General features: G+C 36.2%; 1 protein-coding gene across 3 annotated transcripts in view; it reads left to right on the top strand.

Moving 5' to 3' along the window:
* LOC125240648 (acetylcholinesterase-like) overlaps positions 1-26886 on the top strand; it is an 89333-nt gene that overhangs the window by 48502 nt on the left and 13945 nt on the right. For 2 of the 3 annotated variants that reach the window (XM_048148645.1, XM_048148647.1), the window contains 2 exons: positions 9549-11349; positions 15873-16048. In XM_048148645.1, coding sequence (XP_048004602.1) covers positions 9549-11349; positions 15873-16048 — 1977 coding nt within the window. Of the gene's footprint in view, positions 1-9548; positions 11350-15872; positions 16053-26886 lie in introns of all 3 variants that reach the window. The other variant, XM_048148646.1, reaches the window with a different exon arrangement.

Genomic DNA, 26886 nt, shown 5'->3' with positions numbered 1-26886 from the left:
TCTCGACACCGGCTTAAAACTTTTGAACCTCAGTTTTGACAATTTGGCCCATATTCTTAGCTTGCTATGTTTTAAAATGTCAAATATTAATATTACCGCCATCTAGCCGAGCGTACCCCAAAGGTGTATCGCCATCTAGCTCACCGTACCTTTTTCTGTATGGTTTTGGGGTACGTTTTTTTCTTAGACTTTATCGGTCTTTACGAAGTTATATAGGTCTTTGGTATTGGTAACTACGTTTTGTTTTGTATATCTTACGCAAATATGTTTGGGAATGAAAGTTTACCGACATTATATAATTATACATATTTACTAACTAAATTTTAATGCGCCACGTAAATATTCAGTTTTTAATTAGTTACGATAAATAAAATAAGATCTGATGAAATATTTTTTTTGTGTTTTGGAGAGATTTATACAATACAAAGTCAGCATTATGGTATTAAAAAGTAATAACTGATACATTCATAATTTATACCCAAAATATCATAAAAGTCGAAAATTAATCAGGATGTATTCATAGGTTAAACAATAAAAATGGTGGATTCATAAAAAAGACGAGGAGGTTACAAGTTACCATAAAATAACATTTATTCAGCTTATTCCTAGTTAATAATCTACACGTGTACCACTATAAAGCAATAGCCGTTATTACGGTACACAAGTGCCCCACAAAATAGCTACCAGGCGTCTAGTGGGTGTTTTAAACAGCCGCTATGCAGATAATAATAAAGGCGATATAAAGGCTGATTTGTGGTATAAATGTTCAACTCTAAGCAGTATTATACGCCACATTTTCTCCATTATACCTCTTTTGGCTTTTTAATGGTCCACATGTGCTATCTTAAAAAGTCAGCGTTTTAAAAGGTCACAAGTGGCTTCTTATACCGCTTTTGGCGTAGTGTGATCTACTACGCAGCTCTTATTACGTTCTAGGCTGTCAAAAATGCTAATAGCTGAATAAGGTCCTTGCAAATATACCATTACAGCACTATTGGCGAATTAGTGGTACTGTTCTCCACCGTAATGCAGCTCTTAAACTGCTTAAGCTGTTTAAATTTCACTGAATGCTACTATGCAGCCGAAGGTTCCTCTGAACGCTCTTATAATAGTGCTAAAACGCGTAAAGCTCCGAATAGACCCTAATGTGTGCAGTTATACAGCTATCTGTGCTACTTGGGCAGCTATGTTACCAAAATATTTATATGTTTAGAAATTTTGATCTCAATTCTTGTACAGTCACCGGCATAACGAAGTGATGATTTCTGTACCTTGTCGCTTTTAATCGATTGACAATTTCATATGACATTTCAAACAAGACGTTAATATGACAAGGTACAGAAATCATCACTTCTTTATGCCGGTGACTGTACCTACTGCAAAGGTAAAAAAAGAATTTTCCATTATTTTTAGAATTTAGTTGCCAGGTTTCATCACTATCACTATACCCTATAAAACAAAGTCGTCCGACGCGTCTGTGTGTCTGTGTGTCTCTCTTAGTTTGTGTATGAATTGATTTTTAGGGTTCCGTACCAAAAACGTACAAAAGGAACCCTTATGGCGCCGCTCTGTCTATCTGTCTGTCCGTCTGTCACATTACTTAATAAAGGGGTGCCACCTTTCATTCTGGCCATTTTCAATAATTAATATTAATAAATTAAAAAAAAATACATTAAATTCGTCCAGGTTAACGATGTTCATTACTATTCCAAATTTCAAAGCGATAACATAAGTAGTTCTCGAGATATTTAGTAATAATGTGACATACAGACAGACAAACAGACGGACAGAGTCGCACCGTAAGGGTTCCTTTTGTACCTTTTTGGCACGGACAGCATCGATTGGCAATTTGGTATGGAAAAACGATATATCGTATGAGATGCGTCCGCATCAATTCACCCTTCGGCACTGATGCAGTTTTAGCGTCGAATGCCTATAAGATTAGAGTGAAAAATGCTTCTTCAAGTTAACGCTTGAAAACGGATGCTAGCTTATGAGACAGGATATTTGCGAACTACAACGGCCGCTAGCGCCTGCTTGCCAATGAGAAATGACTGCTTACGCTAATGAAAGGATAAGTGCGGGGAGCTGAACACGTTACATCACAATTTACAACAACTTGTGGTGCTTCTTCGTAATAATGGATGAAGAGAAATTATTTTTTCCCCTCACTAGCTCGGAAATACGTGTTTGGTCCTTTAATACCAGCGGATAAAAACGTATTTTATCCACTAGTGGATAAAGTAATTTGACCTTGAATATAGTAAAATTTTCTGCTTTGAAACAGTGATGAAGATGATTTAGCACCTGTGGAATTACTGGAAGCAGTGATAAACGCGTTTTTTTGCGTTGTAATTTCCTCGCTATAGTGAGGGGAAAAGTTTTGTGTTACACACGGGTGCAAATGTATTTTATTTCTCGTGTGTTGAAAAACTCGCCAATTTCAGGATTTTATTCGCGAACCACTCGCTTCGCTCGTGGTTTAACTATTAGTAGAGGAGTGGAATGAGAATTTGTATGGGGGGGGGTCATAATAATTCCCACAGAACCGAAGTTTGGTTTTTTTAGTTCTTTGTGTGTGTCTTTTTGACATACTAAAAATATAGTAAAATATATTTATGCAAAATGCGTTTTTTCGACCGCCTAAAGTTGTATGAAAAATTACTATGGAAAAAAAATCCTAAAATTTAAAAATCGTCTCTGGTATCAACTTATGGGGAATTAGGCGGCAAATTTTTTTACAGCGTTGATGTTTAGCAAAAATATAAATATTTTTCACTATTTTGGTAAAATAAAAAATGATAAAAATCATAAATTTGATGAAAGGAAGTAATTAAAACATAAATTTCAGCAATGTAATTTTTTTCATATCTCCCACACCATGGTAAATACGGATACGATCCGCCTGGTGATTAACAGTTACGGTAGCCTATGACGCCTGCCAATCTAGAGCCTCCACATGCGCGTTGCTGGCCCTTTAGGGTACCTTTCCACTAGAGATGCGCAACGTGATAGTGTTTGATATCCACCAATCATGTTCACTGTTCACAAAGCGTAGGGCTAGTAGGAACGGGTTCGACTAAGCTGATTGTGGATATCAGAAGCATCCATAACACATCTCTGGTGGAAAGGCACCCTTAACAGTCCTCAGCTAGCTCGCAGGATAACGCGCGTCCGCGGGAGAAAAATCCTCCTAAGCCTACATCGAAAACAGATGCCTTAATCTCGCTGTCCAAGGCTCTAAGTCACGCGGCCCCGGTAGCCCAAAGAAGCGCTGGCTGGACGTCGTGGGAGCGGACATACAAGAGAACAATCTCACGTCTAAGTATGCTGAAGACCGGGCAAAGTGGAGAAGACTGAGTAGGAAAGCGGACCCTGGCGCTAGGCCGGGAAAACGCTAGGTTGAAGAAGAAGAAGCCGCAGTGTGCGACTATATACGGGTCCAGGGTGTGTGGATGCGCAGATTTATGACTAGAAAAACCGATGATTATTAGGTTTTGGTTTTCTCTCGTGTTCGATATAATGCTTTATCGACAGTTTTTTTATGGGATGCGACAATTTATATACTTATATTGAACCCCACTAAAATACAAGTTCATGGTAAATACGGTAATCCAATAGGAGGATTTTTCTCCCCCGGACGCGCGTTATCCTGCGAGCTAGCTGAGGACTGTTAAGGGTGCCTTTCCACCAGAGATGTGTTATGGATGCTTCTGATATCCACAATCAGCTTAGTCGAACCCGTTCCTACTTCCTACTAGCGCTACGCTTTGTGAACAGTGAACATGATTGGTGGATATCAAACACTATCACGTTGCGCATCTCTAGTGGAAAGGTACCCTAAAGGGCCAGCAACGCGCATGTGGAGGCTCTAGATTGGCAGGCGTCATAGGCTACCGTAACTGTTAATCACCAGGCGGATCGTACCCGTATTTACCATGGTGTGGGACATATGAAAAAAATTACATTGCTGAAATTTATGTTTTAATTACTTCCTTTCATCAAATTTATGATTTTTATCATTTTTTATTTTACCAAAATAGTGAAAAATATTTATATTTATGCTAAACATCAACGCTATAAAAAAATTTGCCGCCTAATTCCCCATAAGTTGATACCAGAGACGATTTTTAAATTTTAGGATTTTTTTCCATAGTAATTTTTCATACAACTTTTGGCGGTCGAAAAAACGCATTTTGCATAAATATATTTTACTATATTTTTAGTATGTCAAAAAGACACACACAAAGAACTAAAAAAACCAAACTTCGGTTCTGTGGTAATTATTATGACCCCCAAGGCTATATCTCCTCTACTATATAGAATCCTTTCACTTGCTCGTTTTTCAATTCCACACTCGGCGTTAAAATACAACTTTGCCCCCTTGTATAACAAATAACTATTTTACCACACCAACTGGTAACGGCTCTCTTTGCTATTCCAAAACAGATAGCCAAATTGCATTATATCCACAAGAGTGCAAAGTCATTTCTTACAAATTTTATCTCGATGCGATGTCTTAAGCTGGCTAGTAGATTTTATCTATCTATAAATTATGATTTTGAATATTGAATAAATTGAAAGATTAGTTTTAGTTTGATGATTTATAATCAGTATTTTTTCGTGTTGGTGTGGTGAAAGTTTGTGTTTCACTCGGTGGCAAAGTTTGTTTAACCTTCGTGACTTGAAACCCTCGCAACGCTTAAGAGGATACGGTAGCGAAAATGCTAAAATGGAAAGGGAATTGGGAATTTTAGTTAATACAAGTACATACAAGTTATTAACTAGATTTATCGAAAAAAAAATGTCCATTAAAAACAACTCAGTCAAAAGATATTTCAAAAAAATCTTTAAAATCGAGGTTCCGCTCTCGACTCTTCTCCTCCTTCAAAATTTAATCAATCGGAACGAAATTTGAGAATCTTAATATTAATGAAATAATCTATGTCGGACCGTTTTGCTTTTTTGGTTAATTGTTACCAATCTTGAGTATCACACCTTTTTTTGCGCCACAATGAAAAAGACCGTTTTTGGAAATTTTTGATTGGCTCTAGAGTCTTTAAAAAGCAGAATAACAAAAAATCAAAACGGTCCGACACAATTAAAAATAATAACAATCTGTGTTGAAAAAATCATTGCTCTATCTTCAAAAACCAGGGAGGAAATAGGCGAGAGCGTTTGTATGGAGAATTGACCCCTACCGTATCGTCTTAAGATTCCACATTTTCTCTTATGTACTGTTAATCTTTCGCTTGCTCGGTTATCAATATTGGCACGTGGGATTAAACAACAACTCTACCCCTTTGTAAATCACATAACTATTGCCGGTGTAGAAATATTACTTCACCATTTATAGTGATACTCAAGATCGTCAGAGGAAAGATAATGTTTACCGTTTTTTTTGTTCAATTTCGTCGAGTATACAAGCTATGACAACGACGTTAATATAATAGTTGCCTAACAGATAACGGTTTTTGTTGTGTAGCGTATCAATTGGCACCCTCTTGCAAGTAAGTATGCATGCGATAGCATCCTTTAGCAGGTTAAAGCATGCAATAACTTTCTTTAACCGATAAAAGCATGTGGTGGCATTCTTTGGCAGCTGAAAGCAACTAATGTTATGTTTAAGCAGCTAAAAACAATACTTTATGTGTTCTAAGATTATTATTAGTAAAACAAGGCAAGTCAGGCGCTACTTTTGGCATCCAAATATCATATCATTTGGCAACCTTACCTAGTTCCATTTCAGAATGATGCCAAAAAATCGTAGCCTAGAGGCATTATACAAAAATTGCGGCTATTTTTAAATTACGTGTTAGCCACGGACCATATCCCAGTCCCTGGTATAAATTCTGGTAAGACAAATTGATTTGTTAAGTGTATCCAGCTAAGGGCATGATTCGACATTTCAATGTTTTTTAGCTGAAATCAGAGTGATATTATTTCAATGCGATAAGTAATAAAATATGTTATAATTTCGATTACATATGTATGTAATGGGAAACAGGCCAGGTTTTAAGTATGTACATAAAATCACGCCTGTTTCCCAGAGGGGTAGACAGAGATCACGGATTTGCATTTGCTACGATCCTGACAAACAACTTTCGGTTCACACACTTTCATAACGTTTCTCATATACTTACTTGCTCGTCGGTTTCAAACGATTTAAACGATTTATTTGTTTGTAAACATAGGTAACAAAGTTGGTACAAAATTCTGTCAGAGCGCTATGCTTCGCCAATAGGCATACAAAGTATAATTTTGAAATTGGGTATACACATACCAATTACATTAAATTTCTATATATTAACATGCAAACATTAAAAAAAGACAAACAACTAACAAGAAAATGGTTGAAATACATTAAAAATTCTTACATTAAAATCCAAATTAAATTAAAAATTGATACTACAAGTTCATTGAATCAAACACATTATTATGAATATTTAGAATAAATAAAATATCAAATAAAATTTTGTTAATAAATACATAATAATAATAATTAAGCACAATACATACATATATTTTCTTATGTCAATAAGTCATGCACACACATACATATTATATACACTATAATTACAATCTAATTTAAAGCGTCAACAAGAAATTCAGGTATGGAATAATAGCACTTAGATGTCAATAATTTGTTTAGGTCATTTTTAAACAAGTGCAACGGCTTCATTCTTATAGCAATAGGAATTTTGTTATAAATTTTGCTTGCCAGACAAAACACGCTTTTCCGCATTAATGCAGTACGAGCAAATACTGTACAAAGGTTGTGAGCTCGGTAGGTGTCTCTGTTAAATATTTGTGACACTTGTTTAAATAGATGAAGGTTTGTTTTGTCAAATACAGCGGTTTCAAATATAAAGAGGCATGGAAGAGTCAAAATGTTACGCTCCTTGAAATATGGAACACAGCTATCTAATTGATGCAGTCCAAACATAGGTCTTATGCATCGCTTTTGTGCCTTGAACACGATCTCCCTGTTGGTCGAATTCCCCCAATATATTAGCCCATATCGAAGAGTTGACCCAACATAGCCATGATACGCGGCAATTACTGCTTCAATGGCAATACTATCTTTGATAGTCTATACAGCGAGTATGCATATTTACTAAGTTTTCTACAAACTTCCCCTCCTCACACACCTCCTCAGTACACTAAAATGAGGTGGTAACTTTTGTTACAGAAATTGGATTTTTTTATTTCCATATTGGTTTATTAAACTTTATTGCACAAAATAACAACTTAATGTACAAAAGGCGGACTTAATGCCATGAGGCATTCTCTACCAGTCAACCTTTGGGCAAAGCAGAGAAGATTGTAGGCGGTGCATTAAGAGACCAATTTTGAAAAATGAATCAAAACCTTAGACATATAATATATTAACTTACATACAATTACATACTAGTTTTAGATAAATAATGAATTTACGAATTTTCTTGTAACTTAAAGAGTCAAGAGTTAAGCTTTGTTTATGCAGCAAAAAGGAATCTTAATAATTTTCCATATAAATAAACATGAAAAACATTGGTAACTTGCGTTTCAAGAGAACAGTAACTTTTGTTACATCCCAATGAAACGTATTTTTTTATAGTTAGTGATCGAAATATAAAGTAAAAGTTACAGAAGTAGAAAATACAGGATTCATTGATTTTTAGGGATATGAGGGAAGGTTATATTATTTCCCCCAAAAAGGATATTCAGTTATTAATTAGTTTTGGATTTTTTGTATATTATGTTATTTTAGTATTTTTCCAAACATGTCAGCTACTTTTTATAATTAGAAATATCCTTTGAATATAATGTGTGTCTTAATTAGTTTAGTTTAATATGCAGGTATCTTAAAAATAACGCATTTCAAAAACTTAGTTATACTCAGTTTAATAAAAAAATAAAATCAAAGAACATTATGCCATAACCAGATTTTTAAAATTTTGACTTCAAAAAATTCCATTTTTTCGCTCTCTGCCATGGAATTACCTATTTGTAATTATAACCACAGAATATATAATAGTACAAGTACAGAAGGCCCACTGCTTTGATGTTCACGAAATGCCGCCTCTTTAAATACCTACAAAATTCTTACAAAGAAACGAGCCGCACGTGCGCGGCGTCCGGTGACAGGGTTACCAATGGATTCAAACGAATTAATACTCACATAAAATGTTATACTATTATATTCAAGTCTTGGGTACTTTCTAGGTACTTATATATACTGTATTTATATATTTTTGTTCAAGTTCCAACATCACAAGCCTTATTGAACTTTTCCGTGGGACTTAATCAGTAGTAGATCTGTGTAAGAATGTCCTATGGTATTTATTTTATTCAATATGTCTATTTAACTAAGCATTATTAGCTATTCCACACGCGGACATCGCTTAAAAAACCTCGTGACGTAAAATAACAATAGAAAGTGCGAACGTGCATTCCGTGAGAACGCATGACACCCCTGAGTAGGCCGCGAACTCGCGGCCGCCAGGATGTACTTGTAGCGCGGCGATAGAATCGCGGAGTGAGCCGCCCCTGTTATAACGCCGTACATAATAATATATTTCGCAGTAAAAAGTAAATTCAATCACAAATATGGTTTAACCAGACTTTTGCAATAAAAAAATTAACTTGAATTTTCTGCTATTACTAAACGTTACTATTAGAGCCAGAGCCCAGAGCCGCCAGACCACCCTAATTTTCTCAAGGATGAAACTTTGGGAGAATGTAGAGTTCGTATCGTATCGACGTTTAATGTCTGCTTATTCGCTAGTTCAGTCCGACAGCCATTTTTAACCGCCGCCTCAAATCTCTCAAAGGAAGGTGGTTCTCAATTCCTCTGTATTTTTTTATTTTTTTTAATGTTTGTTTCTCGATACCTCCGTCGTTACTGGACCGCTTTTGAAAATTTTTTTTTGATTGAATGTATATGCATACAGATTGGTCCCATTTTTTTCAAAACCCAGTTCTGATGATGGGATCCTGGAGAAATCGAGGGAACTCCTCAAATCTGAAAGGCATACATATATGGTGATTGTTGTGTTTTTAAAGGAACAGCATGCATTTAAGTTCAGAACAGTAACATATATTTAGTTATGTTTGTTAAGCATATTGAGTTTTCAAGTCAAATTTTGTCAATCGGATTCATGAGGAATTGAGGAAACTCCTCAAACCTTAACGGTATACGTATATTGATTTTTGTTGCCATCAAATAATTAAAGCATTAAAAGCAGTTTGAAAAATACCTACACATTTCTACATAATCCAACATTCGCAAGTAGCTTTCACCAGAACACCAAAGGCGGCGGTTTTTTTGGTCCCATATGAGGTTTTGATCTTTGTTAGGAATGGAATAAATTGGCGTCAAAAAAAGTTTCTAAAAAATTACCTTTGTATGTTTTTTCCAAAATTTGTAAACGCAAATTTTCAACAATTTGAAATAGATGGAAGGTCTCCGAAGACCGTTTTCGCGTAGCAGCACGGGATCTGGCAGCTGCCCTCACTGACCCGCTATCAAAATACAACCTGTATAGAAACATATTATTTTTCAGGTGCTGATTGTGGGGCGTGGGGTAACGGCGGCATGCGCGTGGTGTTAGCAGCGCTAGCGGCGCTTGCGGCGCGAGCGCTCGGTAGCCCGCACGAACACCGCGCGCGGCATCATGCGCCAGACCACCCTCTTCATTTCCCGGCGCCAGCTCCTCCTCAACCATATAGAGGACATGGCGAGGCAGTGCGCTATAATCCTGAATTAGATACGATATTACCCCGTATTGATGAACATGAAACCTCTTCAAAACGCGCCAAACTGGAAGACGCTGAAACCTCATCTAAAAGAGAAGAAAAATATTATTCCAACCACGAACGAAACGAAGAAAATTTTATGGCAGATGAACCACAAATGGGTCCTGATAACAATGATCCGTTAGTCGTTCGCACTCGTAAAGGCAGAGTTAGAGGTATAACTCTTACAGCTGCAACAGGAAAGGAAGTGGACGCTTGGTTTGGAATCCCTTACGCACAAAAACCTCTAGGTGACTTGAGATTTAGACACCCCAGACCTGTTGAAAGCTGGGGTGAAGAAATTTTAAACGCCACAACACTGCCACATTCATGCGTTCAAATAGTAGATACCGTGTTTGGGGATTTTCCAGGTGCTATGGTGTGGAACCCTAACACAGACATGCAGGAGGACTGTCTTTATATAAATATAGTCACACCTAGACCTAGGCCAAAAAATGCAGCTGTTATGCTTTGGGTATTTGGTGGAGGATTTTATTCTGGGACTGCCACTTTGGATGTTTATGATCCTAAAATCCTCGTCTCAGAGGAAAAAGTTGTCTATGTTTCAATGCAATATCGCGTTGCTTCGCTTGGTTTCCTTTTCTTTGACACGCCCGATGTTCCAGGAAACTCGGGACTTTTTGATCAATTGATGGCTTTGCAATGGGTTAAAGACAACATAGCCTATTTCGGCGGAAATCCTCACAATGTAACGCTATTTGGAGAGTCTGCTGGAGCAGTATCTGTTTCTCTTCATTTATTATCACCACTTTCGAGAAACTTGTTTTCGCAGGCAATTTTGCAATCGGGAGCTGCAACAGCGCCATGGGCTATAATATCAAGAGAAGAAAGTATTTTACGAGGTATTCGTTTAGCAGAGGCTGTACACTGTCCTCATTCAAGAACTGATATAGGGCCCATGATTGAATGTCTGCGAAAAAAAAGTGCTGATGAATTAGTAAATAATGAATGGGGGACGTTAGGCATTTGTGAATTTCCTTTCGTTCCTATTATCGATGGTTCCTTTTTAGATGAAATGCCTATCCGTTCCTTAGCACACCAAAACTTCAAAAAAACTAATCTTCTCATGGGCTCAAACACCGAAGAAGGATATTATTTTATATTATATTATCTGACCGAATTATTTCCTAAAGAAGAAAACGTAGGCATTACCAGAGAGCAATATTTACAAGCTGTGAGGGAGTTAAATCCATATGTTACGGACGTAGCCCGTCAAGCCATAGTGTTTGAATACACGGATTGGTTAAATCCTGATGATCCCATCAAAAATCGTAATGCATTGGATAAAATGGTAGGCGACTACCATTTCACTTGTGGTGTAAATGAGTTGGCACATCGTTACGCGGAAACAGGCAACAACGTTTATGCATATTATTATAAACACCGCAGTAAGAATAATCCATGGCCGTCGTGGACAGGTGTCATGCATGCTGATGAAATCAATTATGTATTTGGCGAGCCTCTGAATCCCGGAAAGAATTATTCACCAGAAGAAGTAGAATTCAGCAAACGAATGATGCGGTACTGGGCAAACTTTGCAAAAACTGGGTAAGTATATTATTTACTATTTTCAGATTATTTTCTCAATAAATTAAAAATAAACTACTACGCGATTTGAATCGTCCTAAACTGAATAGCAACATTGTCCCAATGATATTCATAGATCGAATCAGTCTGTCAGTGAAAGGCAAAAAAAGTGAAACTGGCAGGCTGAACATTTTCAATTTTATTTGGCAATTCCACTTTTGAGACCAATGTCTTGGCAAACGTAAACAAATTTGTATCATTTATAATAAATGTCACAGTGTAGATATTTTTATTTACAAAAACTGCACGATTTATTGAAACACTTTCAAACGAGGTAAAACCGTTCTTAAAAGCAATGGAAAATTTATATTTAATATTATTGAGTTCCGTCAGTGAAGAAAACCCCAAAAATCAACCTCTAAAAAAACGCACTTGCAAAAAAATGTGTAATCGATTTAAAAAAAAGTTTTTTGGTATAAGAAATTTCATAACATAACTCCCTCGGGAAAACCGTTTTTCTATAACTCCCGCTACGTCTGTGTGCCATCCTTTCAACTTTATGATGTCCGTATTAGTCATAAAAACTTATGCCTACACATATTTTTGCTAATACTCACGAGTTTTAGTTATTTAATATTAGCTATCATTAAACAAAAATGTGCGTTATGGATACCCATACAACCATTTCGGTCGCAAAATCTTCAAATCAGTAACTAACTGTCAAATGTGACATAACGCGTGGTAATTTCGTGCAAACAATGCGACCGTATTGATACAATAACAAAATGTAGTCGGCGTGTGCACTTGTTACGGTAACAAAATGTGTACGAATTTGTGGCTGTCAATGTCACTGTCAGAACGATTTTTAACGACACTTTATTAGTCGACGTACGCACACATAACGGTAACAACATGTGGACGAATTTGTGGCTGTCGTCACTGTCAGAACGGTTTCTGACAGAGACATTGACAGAATTTGTACACACATGTGTAGGTCTGATTACCGAACTGCTCCTAAACCACTGTATCCGCAAATGACAATCTGAAATACGAAGGTTTCTCAAACTGTCTTGTGAAGTTGTGGACTGGTTGCTTTGAATCATTTAAATATGAGCGAATTAAATAATAATAAACGACGACGACCATTTAAGCATTCTTCGACATTTTAGTTAGTTCTTCTGTTGCGCAATAATAGTTTTTTTCAGTACAGATGCTGCTTTTTTTTAACGCAGTAGTGAGAGCAATGATTCATTTCTTGTCTGGTCGAAACTCTTAGCTTAGATTTAGGTACTGAAAATCGTCGTACGATACACGTGCGAAAAGGACATTCGCAACTCGTGACGATTTAAAACACTCCCTTCGTTCGTGTATTAATTTATCGCTCCTCGTATTGATTTTCCTCTTTTCCGCACTTGTATCTACAAGTATTTTGTTTGGGTTACAAAAAAAAACAAATTATTTACTCTGCTGCGTTTTATTTATGTCTCTTTAACATTACAAATTTGTGGACACTTATCTCTACAAAAATCTTGACAAAAGAAGTTCAGATCGCTGAAATTAATGTTGATAGTAATGTTAATGACGACTACTTCAACAAGTGTCAATTGTGAAATGCCGCAAAATACTAGTTGCTTTATAGAAGACCATAATAATATGATCCCCGATCCTTTACAACCTAGCAGCTCGGTACGCACGTTACAATTTTTTTTTCCCCTCACTAGCTCGGAAACACGTGTTTTGTCCTTTAATACCAGCGGGTAAAAACGCATTTTATCCACTAGTGGGTAAAGTAATTTGACCTTGAATAAAGTCAAATTAACTGCTTTTAAATTGATAAAAGTAGGTGAATCTAGTAATAAAGATGATTTACCACCTGTGGAACTAGTGGAAGCAGTGATAAACGCATTTTTTGCGTTGTAGTTTCCTCGCTATAGTGAGGGGAAAAGTTTTGTGTTACACTCGGGTGCAAATGTATTTTACTTCTCGTGTGTTAAAAAACTCGCAAGTTCAGGATTCTATTCTCAAACCACTCGCTTCGCTCGTGGTTCAACTATAGAATCCTTTCACTTGCTCGTTTTTCAATTCCACACTCGGCGTTAAAATACAACTTTGCCCCCTTGTATAACAAATAACTATTAATCTTCCTCAGTGAGGACATCTGAGTACGACGGCATATTTAATTGTTTATAAAGTTTGAGGATACCTGGAAAAAAGGAATACAAGAAGCCATTTTGTAAATCCAATAAATATTCACTGCTTTCAGTCACGCGTGTACGCTACGACTACGCTACGATTTTGCGACCGTTTGTTGACCTTTTGTCGACTGTTTTTTACATAGAATATTACCCAGTCTTAATCCATATTTTAACAACTTTATTGGTTTTCTAGAAATTATTTTTATTATTTCAGTATAGTATATGCACCGAAGCACTAAAACTTCACTAATCAATATAATATGTACACAAACACCGAGTAGTCAATAATATTATTGCTGGTTAAACTGAGGTAAATTGATGGCGCGTTGATAAATTTAGACTTATTTTATGAAATCACTCGAGCAATTTAATTGGCCATTGTAATTAGCCCACATTATAATACAAATGCAAACAATATTGACTTTTAACAAATTCTTACGCCATTACATTTATGTCAAATGATTTTATTTCTTTTTTCCTTTGACGTCTCTGACAGTCACCATTTGAAAAGAATGAAATGAACGAATGATTTTGGGATTATGGAAAATGGCCAAACGGTAACAATGTGTGTACGCGCAGTGCACACTTCTGTGACCATTTGTGCCTGTTACCAATCGTCCCCATTTGGGTCGCCTCGACTAAACGTCGACCGTACTGCGACTAAGCATTGAGACACGAAGACCTGTGTGTACACAAAATAGGACGATTTGCGTAGGAACGACGACCGATTATAGTTATATGGGTAATTCAGCGGAAAGATATTGTTGATAAATAATCTTTTAAATAGACGTGCCGCCCTCCGTTGTTTCCTCCTCCAAAACTTAATCTAACTGTACGAAATTTGAGAATCTGAATATTAATGAAATTCACTGTGTTGGACTGTTTATACTCGTAGTTTTTTGGCAAATTGTTATAAATTTCAAATACCTAATTAAAAAAAACTAATTAGTTGTAATACAGGCTAAATCGACACACCAAAATATAATTCTAATTCCAATTAAGTCATTGAAGAAGACGCGTGCCCTGCCGGCGTAGCATTGCAATCGTGACAGAAATGCAGTCTAGCTCTGTCGCGCCTCGCGCCAATACGCAAGAGCGATAGAGATAGATAGCTACGAAACATATGCATACGGTTCGAAATGTATAATTAATATTTAAGGTTTAATTTGATAAATTTGCGCGTCATCGTGAATAAAACGATCTAAGCATAACTGAGACGGGATCTAATCGAATTTCAACTTGATTTTTATTTGTCTTTAGTTTATATTTACAGCGTGGGCCTAAATAAACCGAAAGGTTTAGACAGTGTATTCCTGACCACTTTTGTAGACTATAATGTCATTATGAAATTATCTGGATTTGGCTTAGATTCAGAGATTACATCTTTCTCTAAAATTGTTTTTCGTCATAACTCAGGCAAAACCGAGCACTTTTTTTGACCGAAGTTTACACCACTATGTATTCTAGTCTTGTCATACTAATTTACTAATATTAAAAATAGAAAATCTGTAAAATACCTCTTACTCAAAAAAATATGTCCTAATCTTTATTTTTTGGTTATCCTCTAGCGACCCACCATACAAAAAATTTGCCAATCGAATATGAATCCATGGTACTATAAAACAGGGCTGAATTAAATTTTTTTGAAAATCGAACAAATCAAAACAAAAACAACTCAATTCTATTTAACATAGATTCAAATTCCATCGTAGGTATTTTGTCCTAGTATTAGGACATTGAACCCCAGGAGGTTATGACTTATTAAGACTGTAAAAGTATTCAAAGTATAAAAAAAAGGACAAACAATTTTTTTTCCAAAAATTACGAGTCATAAGTATAATATTTTTTCCTTGTTTTTACATCAAAAATGCGTGGTTAAAATCTTTCGAGTTATTCAAGTCCACGATGTATACATTTACCTAAATGGGTATACTCGGTGCAACACGAGGGAACCGAAAAATTTTACTACGCTGCAATATTTCGGAGGGCAAAATAAAGTTAAAATATTATATGACGTCAAGCCGCGAAAAAAAAGTTTTTTGTGTTTTGTGTAGTTTTATTGGATGTAGTTTCACATAATCGAGCGAGGATAGTTAGATTATGTTCGATAACGGCATCATCGCCATCAAAATAGCGTTTTCTTTTGAGAAATAATAAGTAATTTTTATTTTTTTATAACTCTGAAAGTAGGCGAAATCCAGAAAAGTTTATATGACATTTTACTTTACTAATATGATGAGGAATTCACTGTTAAAATTATTCGTTTTCCTCATGTTACACCGTGTAGAAAATATGTTAGTGAGACAACTGCGACGTGCATATCTAATGTATAAAATTGTTATTTTTCAGAAATCCATCCTTAAGTCCAAATGGGGAAATGACTAAAGTGCACTGGCCGGTGCATACCGCGTTCGGCAGGGAGTATCTGTCTCTGGCAGTCAACTCCAGTGCTGTGGGCCACGGACTGAGAGTTAAACAATGTGCTTTTTGGCAAAAATATCTCCCCCAACTAATATCTGCAACAAGTAAGTTGGATTGTTTTTGCATACGTAGATACATGTAAGTATTTGGCGTTAATTAAGATTATTAATTATATTTGAGCCGTTTTATTATAGGTTCTGTGACACATATTTGTTCATATAACCAAAGAGCATTGAATCACTACGTTTTAAGAGTCGGCACTCTCGAACAACCCTCGAACCGATTTATGCAGGCGTTTTTTCGACGGTCGTGAGGTCATGTCACTGCTACCAACACAAAGAAAAAATCGCTAGGGCTCGACCAACCCAGTCCCTAATATTTATCGATATCGATAAATTTGCGATATTTTGCAGTATGGCGACTTAACAGTAAATTTATAGTATTTATACATATTTAAAAAAATGTCTGGGATGGCTGTCAGAGGCGTATTTCAAGGATTTGGCGTTGGCATCCTGAGCCAGTCAGGATTACCGCCCCGTTAAGTGACGATAAAGTATGAAATTTAAGAAAAAACGCTGCTTCGCTATTCTAAAAAGAGCCTGCCGCCTTTAATACGCCCCTGTATAAAATGAATAAAACAAAAGCAAAATATACTATCACTTTTCTTTTACATGAAGTACTTCTCAGTTGAACTAATTTTGAGGCGTTTGCAGAAAATTCCTATGATTTACTGTGCCTGACGTTCATATTTGGCACTGCCTCCTAATTAAGAGTTTTGTTATAAGCCAGTATTTGTTGCTTCAATCTTCGTGTTTCTTGCATGTTTACCAGGGAAAGTTAATATTTACTGCAAAAAGCCTTGAAAACCTTTGCCCAACATTATCTTCATACAGGAGATGGATAAATATGCCGATTCTTCGTTACCTGTTAAAATTACCCATAATCGTCATCTGAAATAAAGAGATCATCGATAAGTTGGTCACACTCTATTGGTATTTTAGGTTATTTGTTTGTTTACGAAAAAACTTATTTACAGAATGTTTTCGCTTAAATCGTAGACTGTACATGATAAGTACTACTTTAAATTGATTAAATGAGTAGGTAATTGTTAGCAACTCGAAACGAAAATATAATAAAATACTAGTTACCGACCTGCATATATCCAGTGCAAAGCTAGGCAAAAACAAGCCACTGTCACAAATTTCACACTTTCTTATTGGTTTGCCCGAAATTTCAATAATAACTTTAGTTATTTTATTATTTACTTAACTTACAAAATTCAAACAAGTTACGACAGATTTGACGTTGACGACTTGACGTTTTGAAAAAAAAACACGTAGGTCAGGCCATAGACTAAGGAAATATGAAACTCTATTATCTATGTATTTTTGCTACCAAAATATAATGGACTTTAGTACTATTAATAATAGATGTCATTTTGATTTTATAGCATTTTTTTTGTGTCGTAATGTTGGGAATCATTGCTTGATGATATTATCATACTATGGAGTGACGACGGGCTGCATATAACCTTGAAAGGCCGTCTTGTCACACCAATGCGTTTAGATGCCTTAAAAATATACTGTTAACATTTTAATGTTGATACTCAAGATTTAAGTAATATCAATAGCAAATTATTCAGTTTTACTTTAAAAAAAAAATTACACAATAATTTGATATGAACTCGCGTGGTGACGTTTTACAACTTCGTTGGGTAGGTATCGACTAGAGAGTGGGTGGTTTATCGATACAATAAGTTCGATAACAGACGTGAGCGGATTAAAATTAATGCAAGTTAAAGTAAAGCATGTAAATAAAGTAATGAATTACTTAACTTTGATCTTTATTTTATAGCGATAAAATAGATAGAAATCCATTATTCAAAAATGTCATTTAAAATTACTGCAGAGGCTGGTACAAAAGAGGTTATATTTCTGAGTCACAAGAGAATTGAAAACTGGACTGTTACATAGTGAAATAGGTAGCGCCCGCCAGAAAGTAATATTATATATATATAAGTGGCACTGGTAACAATGCTGGTCATTTCCCTATGGTTCCTGAACCCATCATAGAGCCCTTATGATATGATAATAATTTTTAAGAAAAAAAAAACGCCTTCCTTTGGGGTTCTGGTGATAAATACTTTCAAATGTTGGATTATGTTATTAATTCGTCTGTATATTTTTTAATGTTTGTTATTCGATATCTCCGTCATTTCTGAACCAATTTTGAAATCTGGATGATTCTGAAGTACTTTTTTTTTATTTATTTTTTTTATACTACGTCGGTGGCAAACAAGTATACGGTCCGCCTGATGTAAAGCGGTCACCGAAACCTATGGACGCCTGCAACTCAAACAGTGTCATATGCGCGTTGCCACCCCATTAGAAACTTGTACACTCCCTTTTGCTGTGTTAAGTACACAGCAAAAAGGAGTGTACAAGTTCCAAGGAGGGTTCGGGTTGCCGACGACTCAAAGGACAATAAACGGAACAAGTTAGTTCCGTAAGTCCTCCCGTCATCAGCACACCGCACCCTCGTTGAGCTCTGGCAGCCTTACTCACCTGCAGGAACACAACACTATGAGTAGGGTCTAGTGCTATTTGGCTGCGGTCTTCTGTAAGGCGGAGGTATTTCCCCAGTTGGGCTCTGCTCTAGATTCGAGCGAGACGATATCCGCTGTGCTGTGCCCTACCACACAAAGCGGAATATCATTCGCTATGCCCTACCTCCTACTACTTACAGATGAGAATGATTATCAGAACGGAACTCTAACCAGGGGCGGCTCACACTCTTCATCAGCAGTCCCACTGCACCAAATGTCACTGTTCTGGACGTAAGTGCATGCTGTTCTTATAAAAATACCAAAGTCACTATAAGTGTGCCGTTCAGATTTGAGGAGTTCCGTTCTGACCATCATCAGCAGTTCCACTGCACCAAATGTCACTGTTCTGGACGTAAGTGCATGCTGTTCTTATAAAAATACCAAAGTCACTATAAGTGTGCCGTTCAGATTTGAGGAGTTCCATTCTGACCATCATCAGGAGTTCCACTGCACCAAATGTCACTGTTCCGTACGTAAATGCATGCTGTTCCTTTAAAAACACAAAAATCACCATATGTATGCCTTTCAGATTTGAGGAGTTCCTTCGATTTCTCCAGGATCCCATCATCAGAACTGGGTTCTGAGAAAAATGGGACCAATCTGTATGCATATACATTCTATCAAAAAAAAAATTCAAAATCGGTCCAGTAACGACGGAGATATCGAGGAACAAACATTAAAAAAAAAAACAGACGAATTGAAAACCCCTTCCTTTGAGATTTGGAAGGCGGTTAAAAAAAGCTCCGTTCATCTTTTGGCCAAAAAATCAACGACCAACAAACAATCGCCATTCGCCACCGACAAACAAACAATTGACGACCGGTCTGGCTCAGTCGGTAGGTAGGCTGTTAAGCCGCGGTCCTCGGTTCGAATCCCAGTAAGGGCATTTAATTGTGTGATGAGCACAGATTTCCTGTGGTTACCTATCAAAAAGTCGAAAATTGTAATGTCGAATATTAGTAGCCCGAAAACGTTTCCCATTTTATTAATTGCCCTAAGTTTTGTTTGCCCGAAAGTACTTTTCCCCTATTATTATTTTCCCCATTCTTATTTCGCTGTAATTTTGTTTCGCTTATGATTCGAATCAACACTTATTAAAATGCCTAAGAATCATTTGACAACTACTTTTTGTCGCGTAAAGTTTCTAATCCGAAATATTATTTAGCCGCTATATCAAAAGTTCGAAATTGGAATTAATACTTGTTAAAATTCCTAAGTATCATTTGACAGCTATTTTGTATGGCGTATAGTTTTATAATTCGAAATATTATCAAGCCGCTATATCAAAAGTTCAGTAAATCCTTAATTTTTTAACAAAAGTTTGTTGCCGACCCTCACGGTCGCAGTTCTTACTTGACTTAAGAATCCTTGCCATAAGGGTTTATGGCAAAGGTTTGTTTCTGTATGTTCTAACCTAACCTAACCCACTTTTCTAGCACAAGTTTGTTTCTGTGTGGTCGCAGATCTAACCTAACCTAACCCACTTTTCTAGCAGAAGTTGGTTTATGTATGGTCGCAGTTCTAACCTAACCTAACCCACTTTTCTAGCACAAGTTTGTTTCTATATGGTCGCAGTTCTAACCTAACCTAACCCACTTTTCTAGCACAAGTTTGTTTCTGTATGGTCGCAGTTCTAACCTAACCTAACCCACTTTTCTAGCACAAGTTTGTTTCTGTATGGTCGCAATTCTAACCTAACCTAACCCACTTTTCTAGCACAAGTTTGTTTCTGAATGGTCGCAGTTCTAACCTAACCTAACCTACTTTTCTAGCAAATGTTTGTTTCCGTGACGTAACCTAACCAATTTTTTTTACAATAATATAAGGGAAAATGACATTTCGATGTCGCGTTAGCATCGGATTTATGAAAAGGTAGTTAACGAAACGGTTGTCAAATGATAAGATTGGCAACCGTTCTTCTGGTTATTGAGTTTCTATAAAATGATATTAGGGAAAATGACATTTCGATGTTACATAGCATGGGATTTATGAAAAGGTGGTTAACAAATCGGTTGTAAAATGATAAAGTTGGCAACCGTTCTTCTGGATATTGAATTTCGGGAAAACGATAATGTGGGATAGCAAACTAGCGGCATATTAAAAGTATGGTAAACAATGTATTTGGATTATAAAAATTCTGTCAACCGTTTTCGGACAAGTGATAATCGGACAAAGGATTTTCGAAACATCGATAGGTTACCATTTCCTGTCATGGATGTTTTCTATGTATATAAGTATGTATTTATCTATATAAGTCGCCTAGCACCCATAGTACAAGTTTTGCTTAGTTTGGGGCTAAGTTGATCTGTGTAAGGTGTCCCCCAATATTTATTTATTTAATCAATATGATGTAAAATAGTACCTACATCTATCTATTTTATTCGAATTTATAATAACATTTTTTATTTTTTTAATAAATAAATACGAGCCCCACGGTAAGCTCAAGATGGCTTGTGTTGCAGGTACTCAGACAACGATATATATAATATACAAATACTTATATACATAGAAAACATCCATGACTCAGGAACAAATATATATATATATCAAATATCTGTGCTCATCACACAAATAAATGCCCTTACCAGGATTCGAACCCGGGACTGCGGCGTAGCAGGCAGGGTCACTACACGCTAGGCCAGACCGGTCGTCAAAACACACATTTGAAAATATAAGCTGCCCACAAGTTGACCGTCGTTCGTCTTTTGGCGCGAACTTACAATATTGTAACCATACTTAATAACTTGACCAGCAGATATCTCATAAAATAAGTAAAAAAAAATGCAATTCTTAATAATGTAAACTAAAGACACAACAGTCAAGGATATACGCGGAAGTAAACCGGGTAAATAAATGTAATATTCGATTTTTTACGAATGCTTAAATTTTGAACGGCTCCCCTCTCCTCTTAATAAGAAATCCATACAAAATATGATTTTGACGTGAAGCGCTAATTCGACGACCGCTCACACACACGAATTTTAGCTTCGGCGATAAGTTGCTGGGTTTAAGAAAAATCACCCGTGTGCGTAAAATAATTCGTGAATTAAGTATTTCGATTTTTAGACCCATCGGTCCTCTTTTGTAACCTCCGACCGACCGAAAATTTATAAAATTTAATAAAAAACACAATTTCTGCACAAAAAACTGTTTATTAGGAATTTTAGTAGTTAAAATCAAAAAGTTCTATGTTGTAGCACAAAAACAAGATTTTTTCCGCATTGTGACCAGTTAAATCATGCCGACGCTCATCATACAGCTGGCCAGCTCTACTAAAAAGTTGCTCGCTTGCGACACTCGTTGGTGGTGCCGACAAAAACTTTTTCGCCTCAGGACGCAAGATCTGGTACGGAGAAGAATGCCAATATTCGTAAATATTGGCATTTCTTTGTAATCTTGGCTCTCTTAGGTAATTGTTGAGTGATGATTCAAGTACCGTGTTTGTCGTACATGTCATTGGGTCGTTATCGGAGTCGATAGAATCATGCGCTGCCCACAGACTTGTTTCATTTGCTGTTATTGTAGATGACGCAGATGCTTCACAATTTTCATGAGTATGTCCTATCAGTATACGTTGGTTCAAGACTTCATATATTTTGGACTTCGCTCTGTTAACCTCGTTTTCGGCGAGGTATTTGGTTTTGAAACGAGGATCCAGCAGTGTAGCTCATAATAATAGCCAAGACGTTCTTATAAATGAAAAGCGCTGGTTCAGGGAAAACAACAACTTGCTATTAATTTCTTCTACAGCAGCGCAATTTTGTTTCAACTCACCCACCATGTTATCTTGAGCTGTATTCTGGTTGTTACCACTGCTATCAGTATTGGGCGTAAGTTTTCCGCTTAACATTGCCAATTTGCCACTAAAGGTATATCACCAAAGATACACAAGACGCATCTGAGCAGATGTCTAGTGTCGCCTGATAAAAACATTCCAAAACTTGGACCATATCCTGCATCGTGTTCCATTCCCCATTGTTTATTTCCTCAATGGATCGTATAGAGGGATGGAATTAATCTCACCAAACATAGAGTTGGTGGTATCTGAGGAATACCTCATTAAATTGGCTATGGGGATACCGCGATCTTCCAAAATTTGTTTCAAACAAATAAATAAATCCTCGGCTTTTCTGGAATGGGCCTGTTTTATTTCGAGTTAAGCAGTTTTTACAGTATTGGTGTTTTTATCTAGATAAGTAACAGTAAATACGCATTGCTTTTGGACACTTCAGTAGGTAGTTTCGTCTATTATTAATGTATAAAAGTCTGTTGGACCCTTTAGTTGGATATCGATTTTTTATTTTATTAAATTCTGGAGCTAACACTGTTTTAAATATAACTGTTGTTTTTGTTCTGCCGAACTTTAATTCTTTGGCTATAGTGGAGTCAGGAAAAAGTCATCTAACAGCGGTGTTAAATTGTTCATTACACAAAACGAAAGATTGTGGGCTGCAAAAAGCATGAAAGTTTTAATTCTGCGCGTCTAACTTTATCCTTATCCCGAATGGAGGTTGAGGGAGGCGATGGCTGAGATACGCGTCATACTCGTGAACGGGTGCTGTTTGTGGAGACTGGTCTGTTCAAGCTTACCTGGGCCACATGTTTTGTTAGATTATTTACTTTTGAGGGGATTGCGAGACACTACATTCTGTTCTTGTAAGAATTAACTTAAGTAAGTAATGTCTTAAGGATGACACTAGAGACCATCACGTTGTCGTTTAATTTAGTTAATTTTAGCTTTTGGACACTTCTGAGATTTTGATTATATTTTATTTTAAAATAGATTCCTTACTTTAATGATCTTGTTGTCGTTTGATTAAGTTAATGTTAGTTTTTGGACACTTAGAGACCTTATACATCTCTGAGATTTTTGATTATATTTTTTTGTAAACTTGATTTGTTCTTTAATGATTGACAACTAGAGACTTGTACATCTCCTGAAATGTGTAATTTAGCTGTTCATTTTCTGTATTTTTTTTTTGTATTATTTGACAAAGGTTTTTACTTTTAAATATTTTAATTTTATAAAATTTGACTTTTGGAGACTCTATACTCTCCATGGATTATTTGATTAAGTATAATATTTTTACTTGTAACATTCAGTTTTTTACAACTGTTGAAGTATTATAGATTTCTTTTATCTTTGTATCTGTTTGCGCCTTCTTTATGTATTGATTATAGTTAGTAATAATATGCCATTTAGAGACTTTATACATCTCTAATTCTATATCAGTGTATAGCTACTTTGCTTATGATTAATATTTTTAGTTAATATTTCTATTAATTTCATTTGTTTAACTTTAATGAATACTCTGTAATGTTGACATGTAAAAGTGCCCCCGTGGCCTATTTGCTGAATAAATGATTTTGTATTTTGTATTTGTATTTTCTTAGTTGGATATTTTTTTTCAGGCCACGCTTCTTCGACTTTTTATATTTACTAATTTGTCCCACGAACTTTCTATGATTCTTAGACTCAGCATGTCTACTCGTAGTTAATGGCGCCTTGTGCAGTGACAGAGTTATCCCGCACATTCTGCACAAAGCAGTTGTACCTGTCCTACTGTTTTTTTTTCCACAACCAGGAGCTAAAAGGACTCAAAGAGTCTTTCAGCCATAAATCATAACATTCAACTTTTATTTTCTTTGGGCATGGTGGGACGACATTGTCATCAGGGTTTGAATCCACTACATTACTGGGACCTCGATAGCTGGGTGTCGGATTACTGGATCCTGGGTTACTGGGTCCTGGATTAGAAGGTGCTGTGTTGCTGGGACAGAGATTACTAGGTCCGGGATTGCAATCAGGGTCACTCAGACCAGGATAACAGGGGGGAGGATCACTGGGGTTATTCCTAGTGTGCTAAGTGTGCTTCAAGAGGGGCTCTTCATTTATTGATTCTGTATCGGTGCTGTCAGCACTGTCGATGTCGTTGTGAGATCGTTTTCTTGATTTAATCAAGAATTTGGTCATTGTAAAAATTGTGCTTGTTTGTTTATTTTCTTTCTGACGCCTGGAGACCGTATACATAGATCTAAGGGAAAAAATAGATTAAGTATATTTATTATCTTTAGTTGTGATATCAATAGTCTTTTAAAATTCTTAAGTTATTTTTTATTTGTATCAGTTTGTATTTTTTTCATCATGTTTAATTTTTAGATGTAGGTAATTTGACATTTACAGAATATATACATCTATTATTAATTATAGTAGCTGAGGTTGAATTTATATTAAGTATTTTTTTCAAACTTGCAATGAAATGTTGTCATTACTAGGGTATGCAAAAACCGGTTAACTTAAAAAACCGGTTAATAACCGAGACTTTTTCTTCAAAACCGGTTAACCGGTTATTAACCGGTTTTGAGGATTTTTAGTAAATGGCCGTACTACGCAATAATTACCATTACCTTTAAGAATTCTGATGTTGATGATATCGTAGCAGGTATTACTTGCACGATGAAGATCATTTTTGTCCAGTTTTTGGAAATTTGGTAAATGCGGAAATTGCTAAAAAAGGATTGTGTGGTTTGAATGTGATTCGTCAGTTTTGCGTTTTCTAGGCATGTCGCAAGGTCTACAGCTCCCAGAGCCCCTAGTAATACAAGCAATTGATGTAAGAAAACTAAGATCTCCATTTTACCTTTCTTTTAAAAAATATAGTTTGAAATATACGGTAGACTCCGGTTACAACGACGCTCAAGGGACCGCTGATATTACGTCGTACTAATCGGATGTCGTACAAAACGTATTTCATTTCTTTTAATTAAAAGTAATATCTACATCTCTATTACTAAAACATTTCAATCAATAGGTTTTATTTACAGGGTATTATTATCATAGTATTAATACCTTATTTTATTGTGACTTGTTTAGTTAGAAAAGTCCTTTTTAGTATGCGTGCTGCTCATCATTTGTAAGTAAAGCTAGTTTATACGCAATCGAAGAATACAAATTGGGTTCTATTTAGCTTATAAGATTAGACCCGAGGCGAAAAAATTGTTAAAATTTTAAAAGCAATGCTCCAAAAAGTTACATGGCCACAATGTAATCTTGCTACTTGTTGTAGGCAAGACAGGGGACCGTGCTCGGGTGGAAGTAGCTTTGGTTCCTCAATTTACTAGTAAAACTAAAAACTTTGTCGCTTGTCGTTGCAACCGGACTTGACGGACGGATTCTGTGTAAAATGTGTCGTAAAAAGCGGCTGATCGTTAAAATCGGAGTCGTAATAAACGGATGTACTTTCATACTATCACATACGAAAACCAAATAAATACCTGTGCTTATGTCGTTGTAACGGCTCAGCCACGACATTGGTCTAAGCGCGACAGCGGCGAGCGGCGGCCATACATTGAAGCGAGACACAGCGATGGGACTTTTCATTCGCACGTATGGCTGCCGCTCGCCGCTGCCGCGCTTAGACCAATGTCGTGGCTGGGCCGTAAGAGGTTGGACGTTAGGTCTATATGCGGAGTCGTAATATACTAACCGGACTCTATTGTATTGTATAAAATGTATAATTGAGTAGACTCGGACTAATTTTTAAAATAAAATCATTACAGATAATAATGTTGTCAATGAAAAGTAATGAATAAATCTTTATTATAACAAAACATTAAATAATTACGTATTTTTGAACCTTTTAATGCCTAATTTTCCAAATTTTGAGAAATAAATACAGTTTCGGTTATTAACCGGTTAGTGACTATAAAAACCGGTTTTTAACAGAGGCCAAAAAGTCTCGGTTAACCGGTTTTTCGGTTAACCGGTTAACCGGTTTGCACACCCTAGTCATTACGTACTTCAAATTAGGCCGGGAAGTACTACGTATCTGGTTCGTTGGGTGAGGATGATATGTAATGGAATTTCATAGAACATTGCAGACCTAATGACCGCTGTATACACGGGCCAACGGTTGGGCCAACCCTTGGAGCAGCCCCTTGGCCAAGATAAGTCGTTGTTTACATATTGGTGAACCAATGACTTGGCATACGCCCTTCATAAATGATGGACGTAGAATGGAAAAGGCTAGGTAATTCTAGGTCATTCACGTTGTCAGCAAAATTTAATTCATAAATAATAACCTTTTGGCGTGGGCTGGTCATAAGTAATTTTTTTGAATTTCCCCAAAAGTTGGGGCAATATTTCATTAAATTATTAAATTATCTGAAATATTAACAATTTTTTTAATATTCTGATAAGCACATTTATCTATTTTAGGCAATACATTAAACATTTGCAGGGTTATTTTATTTTCTAAAATCAACACTATTATTGGCATAGATAAACTTATTATTTTCGTAAATCTTTCACCACTGTCCTCTCTGACGGCTGACGAC

The sequence above is a fragment of the Leguminivora glycinivorella genome, chromosome Z (genome assembly GCF_023078275.1).
Source record: "Leguminivora glycinivorella isolate SPB_JAAS2020 chromosome Z, LegGlyc_1.1, whole genome shotgun sequence".
NCBI classification, from domain to species: Eukaryota; Metazoa; Arthropoda; class Insecta; order Lepidoptera; family Tortricidae; genus Leguminivora; species Leguminivora glycinivorella.
Note: the sequence above shows the minus strand (reverse complement) of the source record. Positions and strands in the feature narration are given on the sequence as shown.